We start from the raw sequence: 14,219 nt of genomic DNA, 5'->3' as shown, positions 1-14,219 counted from the left end.
TAGTTGTAGAACCCCCCCAAAAAATCTCTGTGAAACAGATGATCAAGTTCAATGGGCTCAACAATTGAAATAAAAAACACTTCTATTTAATCACATTTTATTAAGAGACGTACACACAATTATGATCATAGCCAGAATCAAGGGAAACAATTTGGTTAAGTAACGCTTTTTTCCAGTGGCTTTGTCACTGAAGTAACGAGCATACATCTTATTGTACATCGCCTGGTTTAGTAACGCTTTTTTCCAGTGGCTTTGTCACTGAAGTAACGAGCATACATCTTATTGTACATGGCCTGGTTGTCCACATGAATGGCATTCCTGAGACACTGCCAGAACCAGGGCTCAGCTGAAGGATTCTTTGGCCATTCCAAGATGCTATTCTTGCACAGTCTCCTCCTCAGATGCAGGAAGTGGGAGTTCTGCAGCACCGGCTCCAGCAGCAGCAGCACGATCACATCCATGTTCTCATCCAGCAGCCTCTGGTGGGCCAGGTACACAGCCATCCTGAAGTTCCCACTGTTCACATAAGACTCAGTCAGCACAAAAACAGTCTTGCGGCTGTGAAAGATGCTTTGCGTTAGATTGTCCAGAACTGGCATCCCAGGGGTCCAGTCTCGCTCCTCTAAGCAGATAGGTGAGTGTTTGTCACCCGTCTCCTCCAGCTGGACCCGGAGATGGTTTAACACCCAGTCTGAGACTAGAGGGTTCTTAGTATCGTATGAAACAAAGGCGTCATAAATGCTATCTGACGATTTGAGTGGATGATAGCCCCTAAGTTTGGCCTTAATGAAGAACAGAACATAGGAAGCGTCCCAGTAAAACAAGTGCATAGTGGTAGCAGTGCATGAAGTCAGAAGAATGAAGAGAGTGGACAGGAAGTAGAACAGGAATGCCTCACTGTCATTCACACATTCATTTATATCAAAGAGTATGACTGCATGGCCTATCCTTTCTTCTGGCATGCGGCAATTGACGCTGGTAGCAAGCCTGGGGATGTTGACATCACTGCTTTCTATCCACAAAATAAATTCTAATAAGTCGCATGTGCAATGAAAGGGATTTCCTTGTAGTAGCAAAGTTTTCAAGCAGGTTTCTGGACCTGATGGAAAAGTTTTTCCACTGAGTATACTGAGCTTGTTTTTACTTAGATTAAGTAATCGAAGACTTTTGGCACCATGTATGAATCCTTCTGACAGTTTAGATATTCTGTTATGACTCAAGTCAAGCACTGACAAAGTTTTTGTGTTTGCTGAGAGATTTGAAGAGACTGTTGACAGCTCATTATAGCTCATGTCTAGCACCTCCAGATTTTGCAGGTAACTTAAGTTACTCCACTGAAAGTTAGTGATACTGTTATGGCTTATATGTAGTCTTTTAAGATAAGGTGGTAAGCTTCCGAAAACCTCAGAGGGTATCTTCTTTATGTTATTATATGATATGTCAAGGTTAGTCAAATTCACAAGATGGGTGAATAACTTATGGTAGGAGGCATCGTCCTTCGTCCACATGCGATTCAGGTCATTGTGTTGGAATTGCAACTCATTTATAGAGGTGCTGTTCATGTGTTTGGTTGTCAAAGTGAAGATAGCATTGCCGCTAAGATTCAGTACCCTCAAAGCAGGAAGATTCTCTAAAAAAATCAAATTATGTGTCACTCCGGCCACTGTAAAGTAATGATCGTTGTAACTGAGGTCCAACACCTCCAGGTGCTTCAACTCAGAGAAGGCAAAGTCATATGCTGGGTCAACCTTGTTATATGACATATCCAGGTAAGTCAGGTTTGGGAGCAGGGTGAACTCAGTCCCATTGGGTGCTGCTGAAAAGCCGTTTTTTGAGAGATTGAGGCAGAGGATGTCACCAAATCCTTCAAATTGCTTAGGAGAAATAAAGAAAAGATTGTTTCTGCTGAGATCCAGCACTCGGCCAGTATTAAAGCATTCAGGCTGAATAAGACGACGTGACAGTTCATAAACAAATTTGTTTTCCTCAATGTAATTTGCTGTTACTGGAGCATATGATGATACAAAAGCATTTGATGCAGACTTGTTGTTTACAGGTACTGGATAGAGTCTATTTTCTGATAGATACAAAAGATTCAACTTAGGCAATTTTCTGAATGCGTGGGAGTTTGAATGTACAATGAAATTTACCCCCAGGTTAAGTACAGAAAGATTTCTTAAATTCTGCAGTGGTCTAAATGTGTGTTCCATGATTTCCTGAAAAACATAACCTTCAATATGTAATGTTTGAAGGGAAGCCAACATTGAAAAATGTTGCGATAGATTTAAGGTTTTTGGGTAAACGCGTAAATCATAGTTGTATGACAAATCTAATTTCTTCAGGTGATGTAAATTCATCAAAAAGCTCCCGTCAGCAATTGCTTCCCACAGAAAGTTGAACGAGAGGAAGAGATCAGTCAGATTACTTAGATTCTCAAACCAAGAGCTATTTAGGGTGCGGAGGGAGTTTCCTGCTAGTTGCAACACTTGCAATCGGGAAAGACTGTTAAATGCTAGTGGATCAATTACAATGGATCCACGTTTACATGGTACACATGGATACGGGGCATTCTGGCATCGTGGACAGTTTCCTTGAATCCTTAAAAATTTCAAGTTGACCAAGTTGCTGAAATCCTCTTTGGAAATTATTTCTATTCTGTTGGCAGCAAGATCAAGCTCTTTGAGAGATACTGGTAGGCCACGTGGAACTTGGGAGATGTTGTTATAGGAGAGCACCAGAGTTTCCAGATGGGTCAAGTTTGAAAAGGTTGTGCCTTTAGCTCTGAATGTTTTGTTACATTCATTTCCACTGTAACAGTTTCTGGACAGGAATATTGTAGTCACATCATTTATAGCAGAAAAGCTGTTTTTGGTGAGCGATATGATTTTATTTTTATTTAAATCAATATATTGCAAACCTGCTGGTAGTTGTCTGGGCACTTCATGGAGCCCAGCGCCAGAGAGATTCAAGTGCTGTAACACTGTCAGATTCTTAAAGACACCTTCTGCCAAGCGTAAATGTTGATCCCCGTTTATCCGATTGAGGTCCAGATGAGTCAGGTTGTGCAAATGCCTGAAACTGCCCACCGACAAATTCCTTATTCTGTTCTCTGCCAGGCTTAACCAAGTAACATTTCTGTAGATTCCATCCGGTATCTCCTTCAGGTGACGTCTCATGCAGTTAAAAACTACGGTGTTGGTTTATTTTTCTTGAAGCACTTTTTCCTCATCAGTATAGACAGATGAGGATAGGACTCAGCCATCTTTATTTCATGTACGGACAGTTTGGGTCCAAATGGAGAGCACAGAACTGTGTGTCATTCTGGTATTCCTTGCTCGGATAGACCTGTATCCTCTTCCTGATGGCAGGAGGTCAAACATGTGATGGGCTGGATGTGACTGCTCTCTGATGATGCTGTGAGATCTGCATAGGCAGCGGGAGATGGAGATGGTGCTGGTGTCTGGAAACTGGTCCTTCAGCATTTGAAAAAACCTACGGCGCCACATTTGTGCAACTTGTGAACCACACTGACAGGCAGTATGTCAGCACACTTTCAATGGCACAGTGGTAGAAATTCACCAGGGCTTTTGCGGTAGGTTAGCATTCTTCAGGTAGAAGAGGCGCCGTTGAGCTCCCCCCATCACTGAGGCAGTATTGCTGTTCCAGGACAGATCCTCAGTCACTGTCAGGCCCAAGAACTTGCAGCTGGCGACCTTCTCCACTGCCTCACCATTAATGTAGTGGGTCTCCTTGATGTTCAGAGCCAGGTTGTGACTGTTACACTACCACATACTGCCAGCTCCTGTACTTCACTTCTATACGCAGACTCATCATTGTTTGAGATGAGGCCAAGCACTGTGGTATTGTCTGCCAATTGAATGATGCAGTTAGGAGGATAGGAGAGGGAGCTGTGATGTGTGAACAGGGTGTAAAGTACTGGACTGAACACGTGTGCATCCCTGTGGAGCACCGTTGCTCAGTGCCGTATCTAGCCATATTTATATATTTATATATATATATATATATATATATATATATATATTTTTTTTTATTTTTATTTTGAGGTCGTCAAATTCACACCTAACAACCGATTTAGTGAACTTATTTTGTTTCATTTTTAGAGTTAGAAATAAAATAGTCTCGAGTAGCACAGGAATCCCGCCTGTTTGAGACTGTGGTGGCAAGCGCACGGCTCTGTTTGGTCGTGAGTGAGTGAGTGAGCCTCGCGAGCGTGCAGACAGACGATAACGTCTAGTAAACAGACTTGGAGCGACTGTCCGACCCAAGCTGGTGAAAGCTGCCATAATCAGCTGCTGGATATAAAGGTATAGAACATGAAGTTTAAAATAGTAAAAAAAACGAAATGGTTAAGTCATCAAGACTTAATTATAGATGTTGTGGCTCTCTTTTATCATGCCGGTTCATTGATCCTGTGGGTATGCTACCCTACTCAGTAGCTCCGCCAGCTATTACTAGCTAGTGAACTCTAGCCTACAACGTTAACCTACTCACTTGGGCTGCAAATCCCTACCATGCTACGGTATAATTAGCACCTATCTCAGCAGATGTCTTCAATATGTTTATTGTTGTGCCATATTTTAAATCTAAATTTGTTAATTTCTCTTCGTAAAAACCCACTAGAGGACCCTATTTAAAAGGATATTTTCAAAAATGTCTTATGGGGGAGCATGCCCCCAGACGCCCCTAGTTTTGCTGGGTCACAGGAAAAATAATAGGTTTTATCTAGCAAATTCTTCCTCTTGAAGGATCAGGCCTTTGCCTCACCTGTTACATACATGTGACGTGTAAACATTACCTGTGTCAGACCACCTTGATATTTCAGTTTGCCACAACATTATTTGTCCTATAAATTGCCTGTCTCCCATCTTTTTGTGGAAGGTGTTGCAAGCCTCAATTTCACAATAATATACGGTATATCTTCAAAAATGATTAAATTGATTAGGTAAAACATAAAATCCTTTGTCTTTATACTGCTCTTGTTTGAATATAAATTAAAGAAAATGTACAAATGACTATTTTCAATATTTAATCTGCATTTCGTTCATTAATTCAGCTTTTCTTGAAGTGGGGTTGTTGGCTAGATCATTTTAATTTCCCAGTGAAGTGGCCAATTGAAAAAGAGGGACTCACGCTTGCCGGTTTGATTGAAGTGAAATTAATTCAGTAGATTATAATATTTTTTTTACATAACTGCATTTTAAGTGCACCAAAACAATTTCACAACCAAAACAATTGTACTGATATTTATTGATTGAAGGACAAATCAAATCAAAACACATACAAAAATTCAATCTCTGATGTCAAGACAAGAACACAGCCAAAATAAATCACATAGTCAGAAGTAGTAGTTGTAGAACCCCCCCAAAAAATCTCTGTGAAACAGATGATCAAGTTCAATGCGCTCGACAATTGAAATAAAAAACACTTCTATTTAATCACATTTTATTAAGAGACGTACACACAATTATGATCATAGCCAGAATCAAGGGAAACAATTTGGTTTAGTAACGCTCTTTTCCAGTGGCTTTGTCACTGAAGTAACGAGCATACATCTTATTGTACATGGCCTGGTTGTCCACATGAATGGCATTCCTGAGACACTGCCAGAACCAGGGCTCAGCTGAAGGATTCTTTGGCCATTCCAAGATGCTATTCTTGCACAGTCTCCTCCTCAGACGCAGGAAGTGGGAGTTCTGCAGCACCGGCTCCAGCAGCAGCAGCACGATCACATCCATGTTCTCATCCAGCAGCCTCTGGTGGGCCAGGTACACAGCCATCCTGAAGTTCCCACTGTTCACATAAGACTCAGTCAGCACAAAAACAGTCTTGCGGCTGTGAAAGATGCTTTGCGTTAGATTGTCCAGAACTGGCATCCCAGGGGTCCAGTCTCGCTCCTCTAAGCAGATAGGTGAGTGTTTGTCACCCGTCTCCTCCAGCTGGACCCGGAGATGGTTTAACACCCAGTCTGAGACTAGAGGGTTCTTAGTATCGTATGAAACAAAGGCGTCATAAATGCTATCTGACGATTTGAGTGGATGATAGCCCCTAAGTTTGGCCTTAATGAAGAACAGAACATAGGAAGCGTCCCAGTAAAACAAGTGCATAGTGGTAGCAGTGCATGAAGTCAGAAGAATGAAGAGAGTGGACAGGAAGTAGAACAGGAACGCCTCACTGTCATTCACACATTCATTTATATCAAAGAGTATGACTGCATGGCCTATCCTTTCTTCTGGCATGCGGCAATTGACGCTGGTAGCAAGCCTGGGGATGTTGACATCACTGCTTTCTATCCACAAAATAAATTCTAATAAGTCGCATGTGCAATGAAAGGGATTTCCTTGCAGTACCAAAGTTTTCAAGCAGGTTTCTGGACCTGATGGAAAAGTTTTTCCACTGAGTATACTGAGCTTGTTTTTACTTAGATTTAGTAATCGAAGACTTTTGGCACCATGTATGAATCCTTCTGACAGTTTAGATATTCTGTTATGACTCAAGTCAAGCACTGACAAAGTTTTTGTGTTTGCTGAGAGATTTGAAGAGACTGTTGACAGCTCATTATAGCTAATGTCTAGCACCTCCAGATTTTGCAGGTAACTTAAGTTACTCCACTGAAAGTTAGTGATACTGTTATGGCTTATATGTAGTCTTTTAAGATAAGGTGGTAAGCTTCCGAAAACCTCAGAGGGTATCTTCTTTATGTTATTATATGATATGTCAAGGTTAGTCAAATTCACAAGATGGGTGAATAATTTATGGTAGGAGGCATCGTCCTTCGTCCACATGCGATTCAGGTCATTGTGTTGGAATTGCAACTCCTTTAGAGAGGTGCTGTTCATGTGTTTGGTTGTCAAAGTGAAGATAGCATTGCCGCTTAGATTCAGTACCCTCAAAGCAGGAAGATTCTCTAAAAAAATCAAATTATGTGTCACTCCGGCCACTGTAAAGTAATGATTGTTGTAACCGAGGTCCAACACCTCCAGGTGCTTCAACTCAGAGAAGGCAAAGTCATATGCTGGGTCAACCTTGTTATATGACATATCCAGGTAAGTCAGGTTTGGGAGCAGGGCGAACTCAGTCCCATTGGGTGCTGCTGAAAAGCCGTTTCTTGAGAGATTGAGGCAGAGGATGTCACCAAATCCTTCAAATTGCTTAGGAGAAATAAAGAAAAGATTGTTTCTGCTGAGATCCAGCACTCGGCCAGTATTAAAGCATTCAGGCTGAATAAGACGATGTGACAGTTCATAAACAAATTCGTTTTCCTCAATGTAATTTGCTGTTACTGGAACATATGGTGATACAACAGCATTTGATGCAGACTTGTTGTTTACAGGTACTGGATAGAGTCTATTTTCTGACAGATACAAAAGATTCAACTGAGGCAGATGACTGAATGCGTGAGAGTCTGAATGTACAATGAAATTTACCCCCAGGTTAAGTACAGAAAGATTCGTTAAATTCTGCAGTGGTCTAAATGTGTGTTCTTTGATTTCTTGAAAAACATAACCTTCAATATGTAATGTTTGAAGGGAAGCCAACGTTGAAAAATGTTGTGATAGATTTAAAGTTTTTGGGTAAACTTGTAAATCAAAGGTGTATGACAAATCTAATTTCTTCAGGTGATGTAAATTCATCAAAAAGCTCCCGTCAGCAATTGCTTCCCACAGAAAGTTATACGAGAGGAAGAGATCAGTCAGATTACTCAGATTCTCAAACCAAGAGCTATTTATGGTGCGGAGGGAGTTTCCTGCTAGTTGCAACACTTGCAATTGGGAAAGACTGTTAAATGCTAGTGGATGAATTTCAATTGATCCACGTTTACATGGTACACATGGATACGGGGCATTCTGGCATCGTGGACAGTTTCCTTGAATCCTTAAAAATTTCAAGTTGACCAAGTTGCTGAAATCGTCTTTGGAAATTTTTTCTATTCTGTTGGCAGCAAGATCAAGCTCTATGAGAGATACTGGTAGGCCACGTGGAACTTGGGAGATGTTGTTATAGGAGAGCACCAGAGTTTCCAGATGGGTCAAGTTTGAAAAGCTTGTGCCTTTAGCTTTGAATGTTTTGTTACATACATTTCCACTGTAACAGTTTCTGGACAGGAATATTGTAGTCACATCTTTTATATCAGAAAAGCTGTTTTTGGTGAGCGATATGATTTTATTTTGATTTAAATCAATATGCTGCAAACCTGCTGGGAGTTGTCTGGGCACATCATAGAGCCCAGCACCAGCGAGATTCAAGTGCTGTAACACTGTCAGATTCTTAAAGACACCTTCTGCCAAGCGTAAATGTTGATCCCCGTTTATCCGATTGAGGTCCAGATGAGTCAGGTTGTGCAAATGTCTGAAACTGCCCACCGACAAATTCCTCATTCTGTTCTCTGCCAGGCTTAACCAAGTAACATTTCTGTAGATTCCATCCGGTATCTCCTTCAGGTGACGTCTCATGCAGTTAAAAACTACGGTGTTGGTTGTAGCATTGATGTCCACATCACAAGGGACCTTTTTCAGGTCCTTAGTGACAAAAACCCCCAAAGTCAAATTGATGACAAGAGAAAAAAAGAACCATGTCACTATTAACCAGAAGGTGTTGGCTGCCTGTTGAGATGCAAAGATGTTAGATGATTTCATTGAGTACAGTGATGTCTTCATTTCAGTAACAGTAATACTGTGTCAAAAAGTTAAAGTCATACCAAGTTAGTAAAGTTCTGATGTTTTAAAAAGGCATTCATCTAAAATGTTACATATTACCCCAATTTATTAATTAATTAATCAATTAATTCATGTATTCTCACCATCTTAGTGACTCTTGTTCAATAGCGTCTTTGAAAAATAATGACTGAAGGAGAAGGACCGAACATTGCTCTACTTTCCTCCCTGACAGCTCCAGCTCTTTAGTGTGGCTCTTTAGTGTGCCTCTGATACAGTGAGGATGGCTCCACAGGCTGGCCACTTTAGAATTAATTTGCACTGATTTCCTCTTTTGTGCTTTGCCGTGGTGGTGGACAAAAACTAGGAAGCTAAGCTAAGAAGCGCACCAATGCAGTCTCTGATGACTGATCTGCCCTCTGCCTCGAACAAAAGAGGAAGGTCTTACACTTTCTTTTCCCCTTTCACAAAGGGCTTGGCAAGCCATGATTCATGTGTGTGAAAGTAAGACGAGGAACAAACATTTTTGCTGAGGAAGAAGGAACACATTGGCCCTCTGGCCAGCAACACAAAGTTGCCACAGATTTGGTTGCATGGATTCCCTCTTAGTAGACCCCTTCTTTAAATCAAATTATTTAAATTCTGAAGTGAAGCACACTATAGCAGGACCCTTTAGCTTGTGACCCTCCTCAAGAGTTATTTTTCTTGAAGCACTTTTTCCTCATCAGAGACAGATAGACATCTTTATTTCATGTACCGACAGTTTGGGTCCATATGGAGAGCAAATGACTGTGTCATTCTGGTATTCCTTGCTCGGATAGACCTGTATCATCTTGCTGAGGGCAGGAGGTCAAACATGTGATGGGCTGGATGTGACTGCTCTCTGATGATGCTGTGAGATCTGCATAGGCAGCGGGAGATGGAGATGGTGCTGGTGTCTGGAAACTGGTCCTTCAGCATTTGAACAAACTTACGGCGCCACATTTGTGCAACTTGTGAACCACACTGACAGGCAGTATGTCAGCACACTTTCAATGGCACAGTGGTAGAAATTCACCAGGGCTTTTGCGGTAGGTTAGCATTCTTCAGGTAGAAGAGGCGCCGTTGAGCTCCCCCCATCACTGAGGCAGTATTGCTGTTCCAGGACAGATCCTCAGTCACTGTCAGGCCCAAGAACTTGCAGCTGGCGACCTTCTCCACTGCCTCACCATTAATGTAGTGGGTCTCCTTGATGTTCAGAGCCAGGTTGTGACTGTTACACTACCACATACTGCCAGCTCCTGTACTTCACTTCTATACGCAGACTCATCATTGTTTGAGATGAGATCAAGCACTGTGGTATTGTCTGCCAATTGAATGATGGAGTTAGGAGGATAGGAGGGGGAGCTGTGATGTGTGAACAGGGTGTAAAGTACTGGACTGAACACGTGTGCATCCCTGTGGAGCATCGTTGCTTAGGGATAGAGTGGATGATACATGCTTCCTGACATCCTCCGTGCGGTTTATTCATAAATCCAATACCCAGTGGCAAAATGAGGTGTTCAGTCCCAGGTCCTGTAAATTGGCAATGATTTGTTGGGCAGGATTGTGAGAGCATTCATATATTGTGAGAGCATTCATCAGTGCCGCCGCTCCCATAACGCGCACTACGCGCTGTGCGTAGGGCACCAACTCCTGTGGGGGCACCAAAAAATAGGCAACAGAAAAATCATCACAGTTATAATAATTATAATGGCGATATTATTTCATATAGAAATATTAGGCACCGTTTAGGCATGTATATCACAAAACAGGCAGAACAAGAGATATATTTAATTGCTCGAAAAAAGTTACGCTGGTGCCCCCCCCCCCCCAAAAAAAAATACACACTCAACTTTCCAAGCTGTGGGTGCCATAGACATGGTGCCCTTTCCTATCTCAGTGGCCTGACGAACTTTGACAGTAGGCTAGGTCAACTTTTCGAAAATGGCCTCAAAAAGACAACAGGAGTCAGGGGCAGACAAAAGAAAGAGAAAGAAACTGCTAAAATGATGCCCGTGCATCACTTCCAGGTAAGTCCATGTGTAATTATTGTTAAATACGGGAAATGTGCTGCTAATTTAATGGTTTAATGGCCTATGCATACACCTCGAACTAGCTGACGTTATTGCTAATGTTAGCACACTCAAATATGGTATAACTTAGGTGCAAGTAGGGTTGCCAAACGTCTCGAATTGTCCGGGACATCCCGAAATATTATGGGTGATTTTGATTTGTCCCGTCAGGGACAGCTCCAGTCCTGTATTCCAATCACAGCCTTTTTTATCCGTGAAAAGAGAAAAATATAACAGTTAAGTGTAATCTGTGCCCTGGAGACAAGCGCCTCTCCTGCACTTGACTCCACAAGCATTTGTTACACCAACACGAACAGGTGAAACTTGTAGCGAGAGATCATCATGCCTCGACGGAAGGACAGACTTCCCCAACTCAAATAGAGTATCTTAAATCACGATTACATTGGAAGCTTGCACATTGATTACTGGTTGTTTTCATATTTCATATCAGCATTCTTTACACATAATGAACTGGTGTTAATATGTGTGAATATGAACTCATGAATATGAACTCGTTCATACGAAGCGTCACAGGCACCAATTATAATTGTAGAAGTTAAATCGAGGAGACTATAACATTAGCTAGATAACTAGCTATCATTTCATGCAAACGGAAATCTTCCATTTAAATCGTTTGGTATTAAAAGTTTCCTTAGCTAGCTAACCATAGCCGTAGCTAGATAACCATAGCAACCAGGAATCACAACTTTAGCTGCAAAGTTATGGATCTGACAAGAGGTAAATAGCGCCCCCCCTTGACCCATCTAAAACAATGTTAAAACTGTGGCCAGGCAGTGAACTGCAACCAGTCTGAGTTACATAGGACGTTGAGGCCCTGTTCGAAATGGGTTAAAATGCTACGAATGATGTTCTGACTCTGATTCTGATCGGACCGCGGGCCAAAAAAAATCGAGAGAAACTTGTAATAATTGTCATGACTATTACTATGAACAATACATCCAAGCAAGTACAGTAGTGGTTTGCCAAAATTACACTGAAATGAATAGGTTTATGGTATGGCTAATTAAACCTTGCGATTTCCATTATTGTTGGTCAGCTGTTGGCGTGCGCGCACACCTGGAAGAAAGCATCTTCTGTCGATCTGTTCTCCCTGGAGGAAAACTGGTGAAGCTGGTGGAATGAGGCTGGAATGACGCTTCCTTGTGACCAGTCTCTCCAAACATTTAGCAGGTGAGGGGACAACTGTCACAGGCCTGTAGTCGTTCAGGCATGTGACATCTGACTGTTTGGATACTGGGATTACTGTCAACGTTTTGAAGCATGCACGGATGAGGTTAAAGATGTTTATGAAAACCTCTGCCAGCTGATCAACACAGTCTTTAGGGACATGGCCCACCTTGGGTTGATGTTTCATAGGCACTGTCTGACTTTGTGAAGGCACAGGATGGGCACAGTATCATTGTGAAGTAGGGCCTGCAACACTTGATCTTTATCAAATCGAGAATTTAGTTAAGTTCTGTTCCTCTGCTAGAGTGATGTTGTCCCTTTAAACCTGAATTATCAGGCCAAGCGGAGTCACGCTCCCGGCTGTCTCTGTCTCTCTGGGTTGTGGATATAATTCACCTGACTTCCAATGGGTCTCCCTCTGGTAGTCCAACACATTCTACCTACCCGGGGTTTAGGAGCATCTGTGTCTGAAATCTGTACAGATCCCATGTAAGCCCACACCTACTTTTACAGAGTGAATGTGGTTCCAGATCCATCTTGTGTTGGGGCCTGTCTCACATCTATTGGGTTTTTCCTTCCTGTTTTCTTTTCTTGCTTTGAGCATTACATGCACACACACATTTCCTTTGGAACGTGAAAGAATATGTTCACAGAATAGACACAGAGATGCACATACACTGTTGGATATTTTGTATAAGTTTATGAACATGGATTCATTCAAACAACACCAAACTAAAGACAAGATGAATTGATCTTGCCACGAGGATCCCAAAAATGAGAGGGGTGCCAAAAACAAACACACACACACACACACACACACACGCACACAGAGAGAGTGAGAGAAGTTACGAGTAATTAGTTAGAAAATGAAGGCCTTTGAGAACTAGGTTCCTTTAAAAAGTCTGACCCGACATTCATACAATGAGATCGAGCTAATCCATTGACCGTCTCTGATTGTGGCCTAATGATTACAATAAACCTCAGATCTCCTCTCACTCACTCACTCTCACACACACACACACACACACACAAACACACACCAAACATGGCTTAATGACTACAATAAACCTCAGATCTACACGAGGCATTTTGACTGTGATTGTGAAATTGAGAGAGAGTGGCTGGTTTTCGCCGTGCCAACACTCACACAAGTTTGACAAAGGCCCAAGTACATTTACGTTTAGACTTTCAGAGTACTTCAAAACTAATACATGTGTTAATACAACACAAATATGGTTCATTGTCTTGATTAAAAAAAAAAAATTAAATCACCTAATCTGCCTTAATGTAGAACAGAACATAGGAAGCGTCCCAGTAAAACAAGTGCATAGTGGTAGCAGTGCATGAAGTCAGAAGAATGAAGAGAGTGGACAGGAAGTAGAACAGGAACGCCTCACTGTCATTCACGCATTCATTTATATCAAAGAGTATGACTGCATGGCCTATCCTTTCTTCTGGCATGCAGCAAGTGACGCTGGTAGCAAGTCTGGGGATGTTGACATCACTGCTTTCTATCCACAAAATAAATTCTAATAAGTCGCATGTGCAACGATCACATGTCCTGGCAGTAATACGTTTTCTAAGTAAGTTTCAGGTCCTGATTTTGAGTTTGTTGTGACAGAGATTGAGTGATCAGAGACTTGTGGAACCATTTTTTGAATCCATTTGATAGCTTAGACATTCTGGTATAACTCAGGTGAAGAAACTCTAATAGATGAATAGATTCCTGATAGATTTGAAGAAATGGTGTCAGATGATAGATTTAAAAAGATGGTGTGTAGATGATTGTTGATGATAGTTGTAGGACGTTGAGGAAGTTAGTCCAGTGAAAATTGTGGCTAGTTGTATCATATTTGAGGGCAGGCCATAGAAGCAGGCCGGGGGTGGACAGTAACTAAATGCATTTACTCCAGTACTGTACTTAAGTATTTTTAGAGTATTCGAACTTTACTTGAGTATTCATACTTTTTTTTATACATAACGTTTACTCTGCTATTGAAAGACAACTGTTGTACTTTAGGCATCACTACATTTCTATAAAGGTTCCTGTTACTTTGAAGCATGAGTTTGAAGTCAGCAGATTCATTTTCTTTTTTTCTAAAATGCGATAGGCATCATTTATTATTATTATTATTATTACTATTATTTGTATTATTATTATCACGCTGCAGCCTCTCCCCTACTCTTTGTATTGTGGCTGAGCTCCTACACACACAAACACACACACACACACACACACACAGACACACACACACACACACACACA

The 14,219-nt window shown here is 41.5% G+C and overlaps 2 protein-coding genes across 2 annotated transcripts; both read right to left on the bottom strand.

Annotated features, from left to right (window-relative positions):
- Positions 1-165: 165 nt before the first annotated feature.
- On the bottom strand, positions 166-3,200 carry LOC116218579 (toll-like receptor 8; the record flags this gene model as incomplete). Its single annotated transcript, XM_031560558.2, has 1 exon — positions 166-3,200. A coding segment is annotated over one exon (2,973 nt), but the record flags the coding sequence as incomplete, so codon positions are not given.
- A 2,049-nt stretch (positions 3,201-5,249) lies between these two features.
- LOC105898070 (toll-like receptor 8) lies at positions 5,250-9,061 on the bottom strand. Its single transcript, XM_012825069.2, has 2 exons — positions 8,819-9,061; positions 5,250-8,621 (listed from the first exon to the last, which is right to left on the bottom strand). The coding sequence occupies exons 1-2, from the start codon at positions 8,819-8,821 to the stop codon at positions 5,523-5,525; spliced, it is 3,102 nt and encodes a 1,033-aa protein (XP_012680523.2). The 5' UTR covers positions 8,822-9,061; the 3' UTR covers positions 5,250-5,522.
- Positions 9,062-14,219: the final 5,158 nt, after the last annotated feature.

This window comes from Clupea harengus, chromosome 2 (assembly GCF_900700415.2).
Source record: "Clupea harengus chromosome 2, Ch_v2.0.2, whole genome shotgun sequence".
NCBI lineage: Eukaryota > Metazoa > Chordata > Actinopteri > Clupeiformes > Clupeidae > Clupea > Clupea harengus.
The sequence above is the reverse complement of the archived record's forward strand: the minus strand, read 5'-3'. Positions and strand labels throughout refer to the sequence as shown.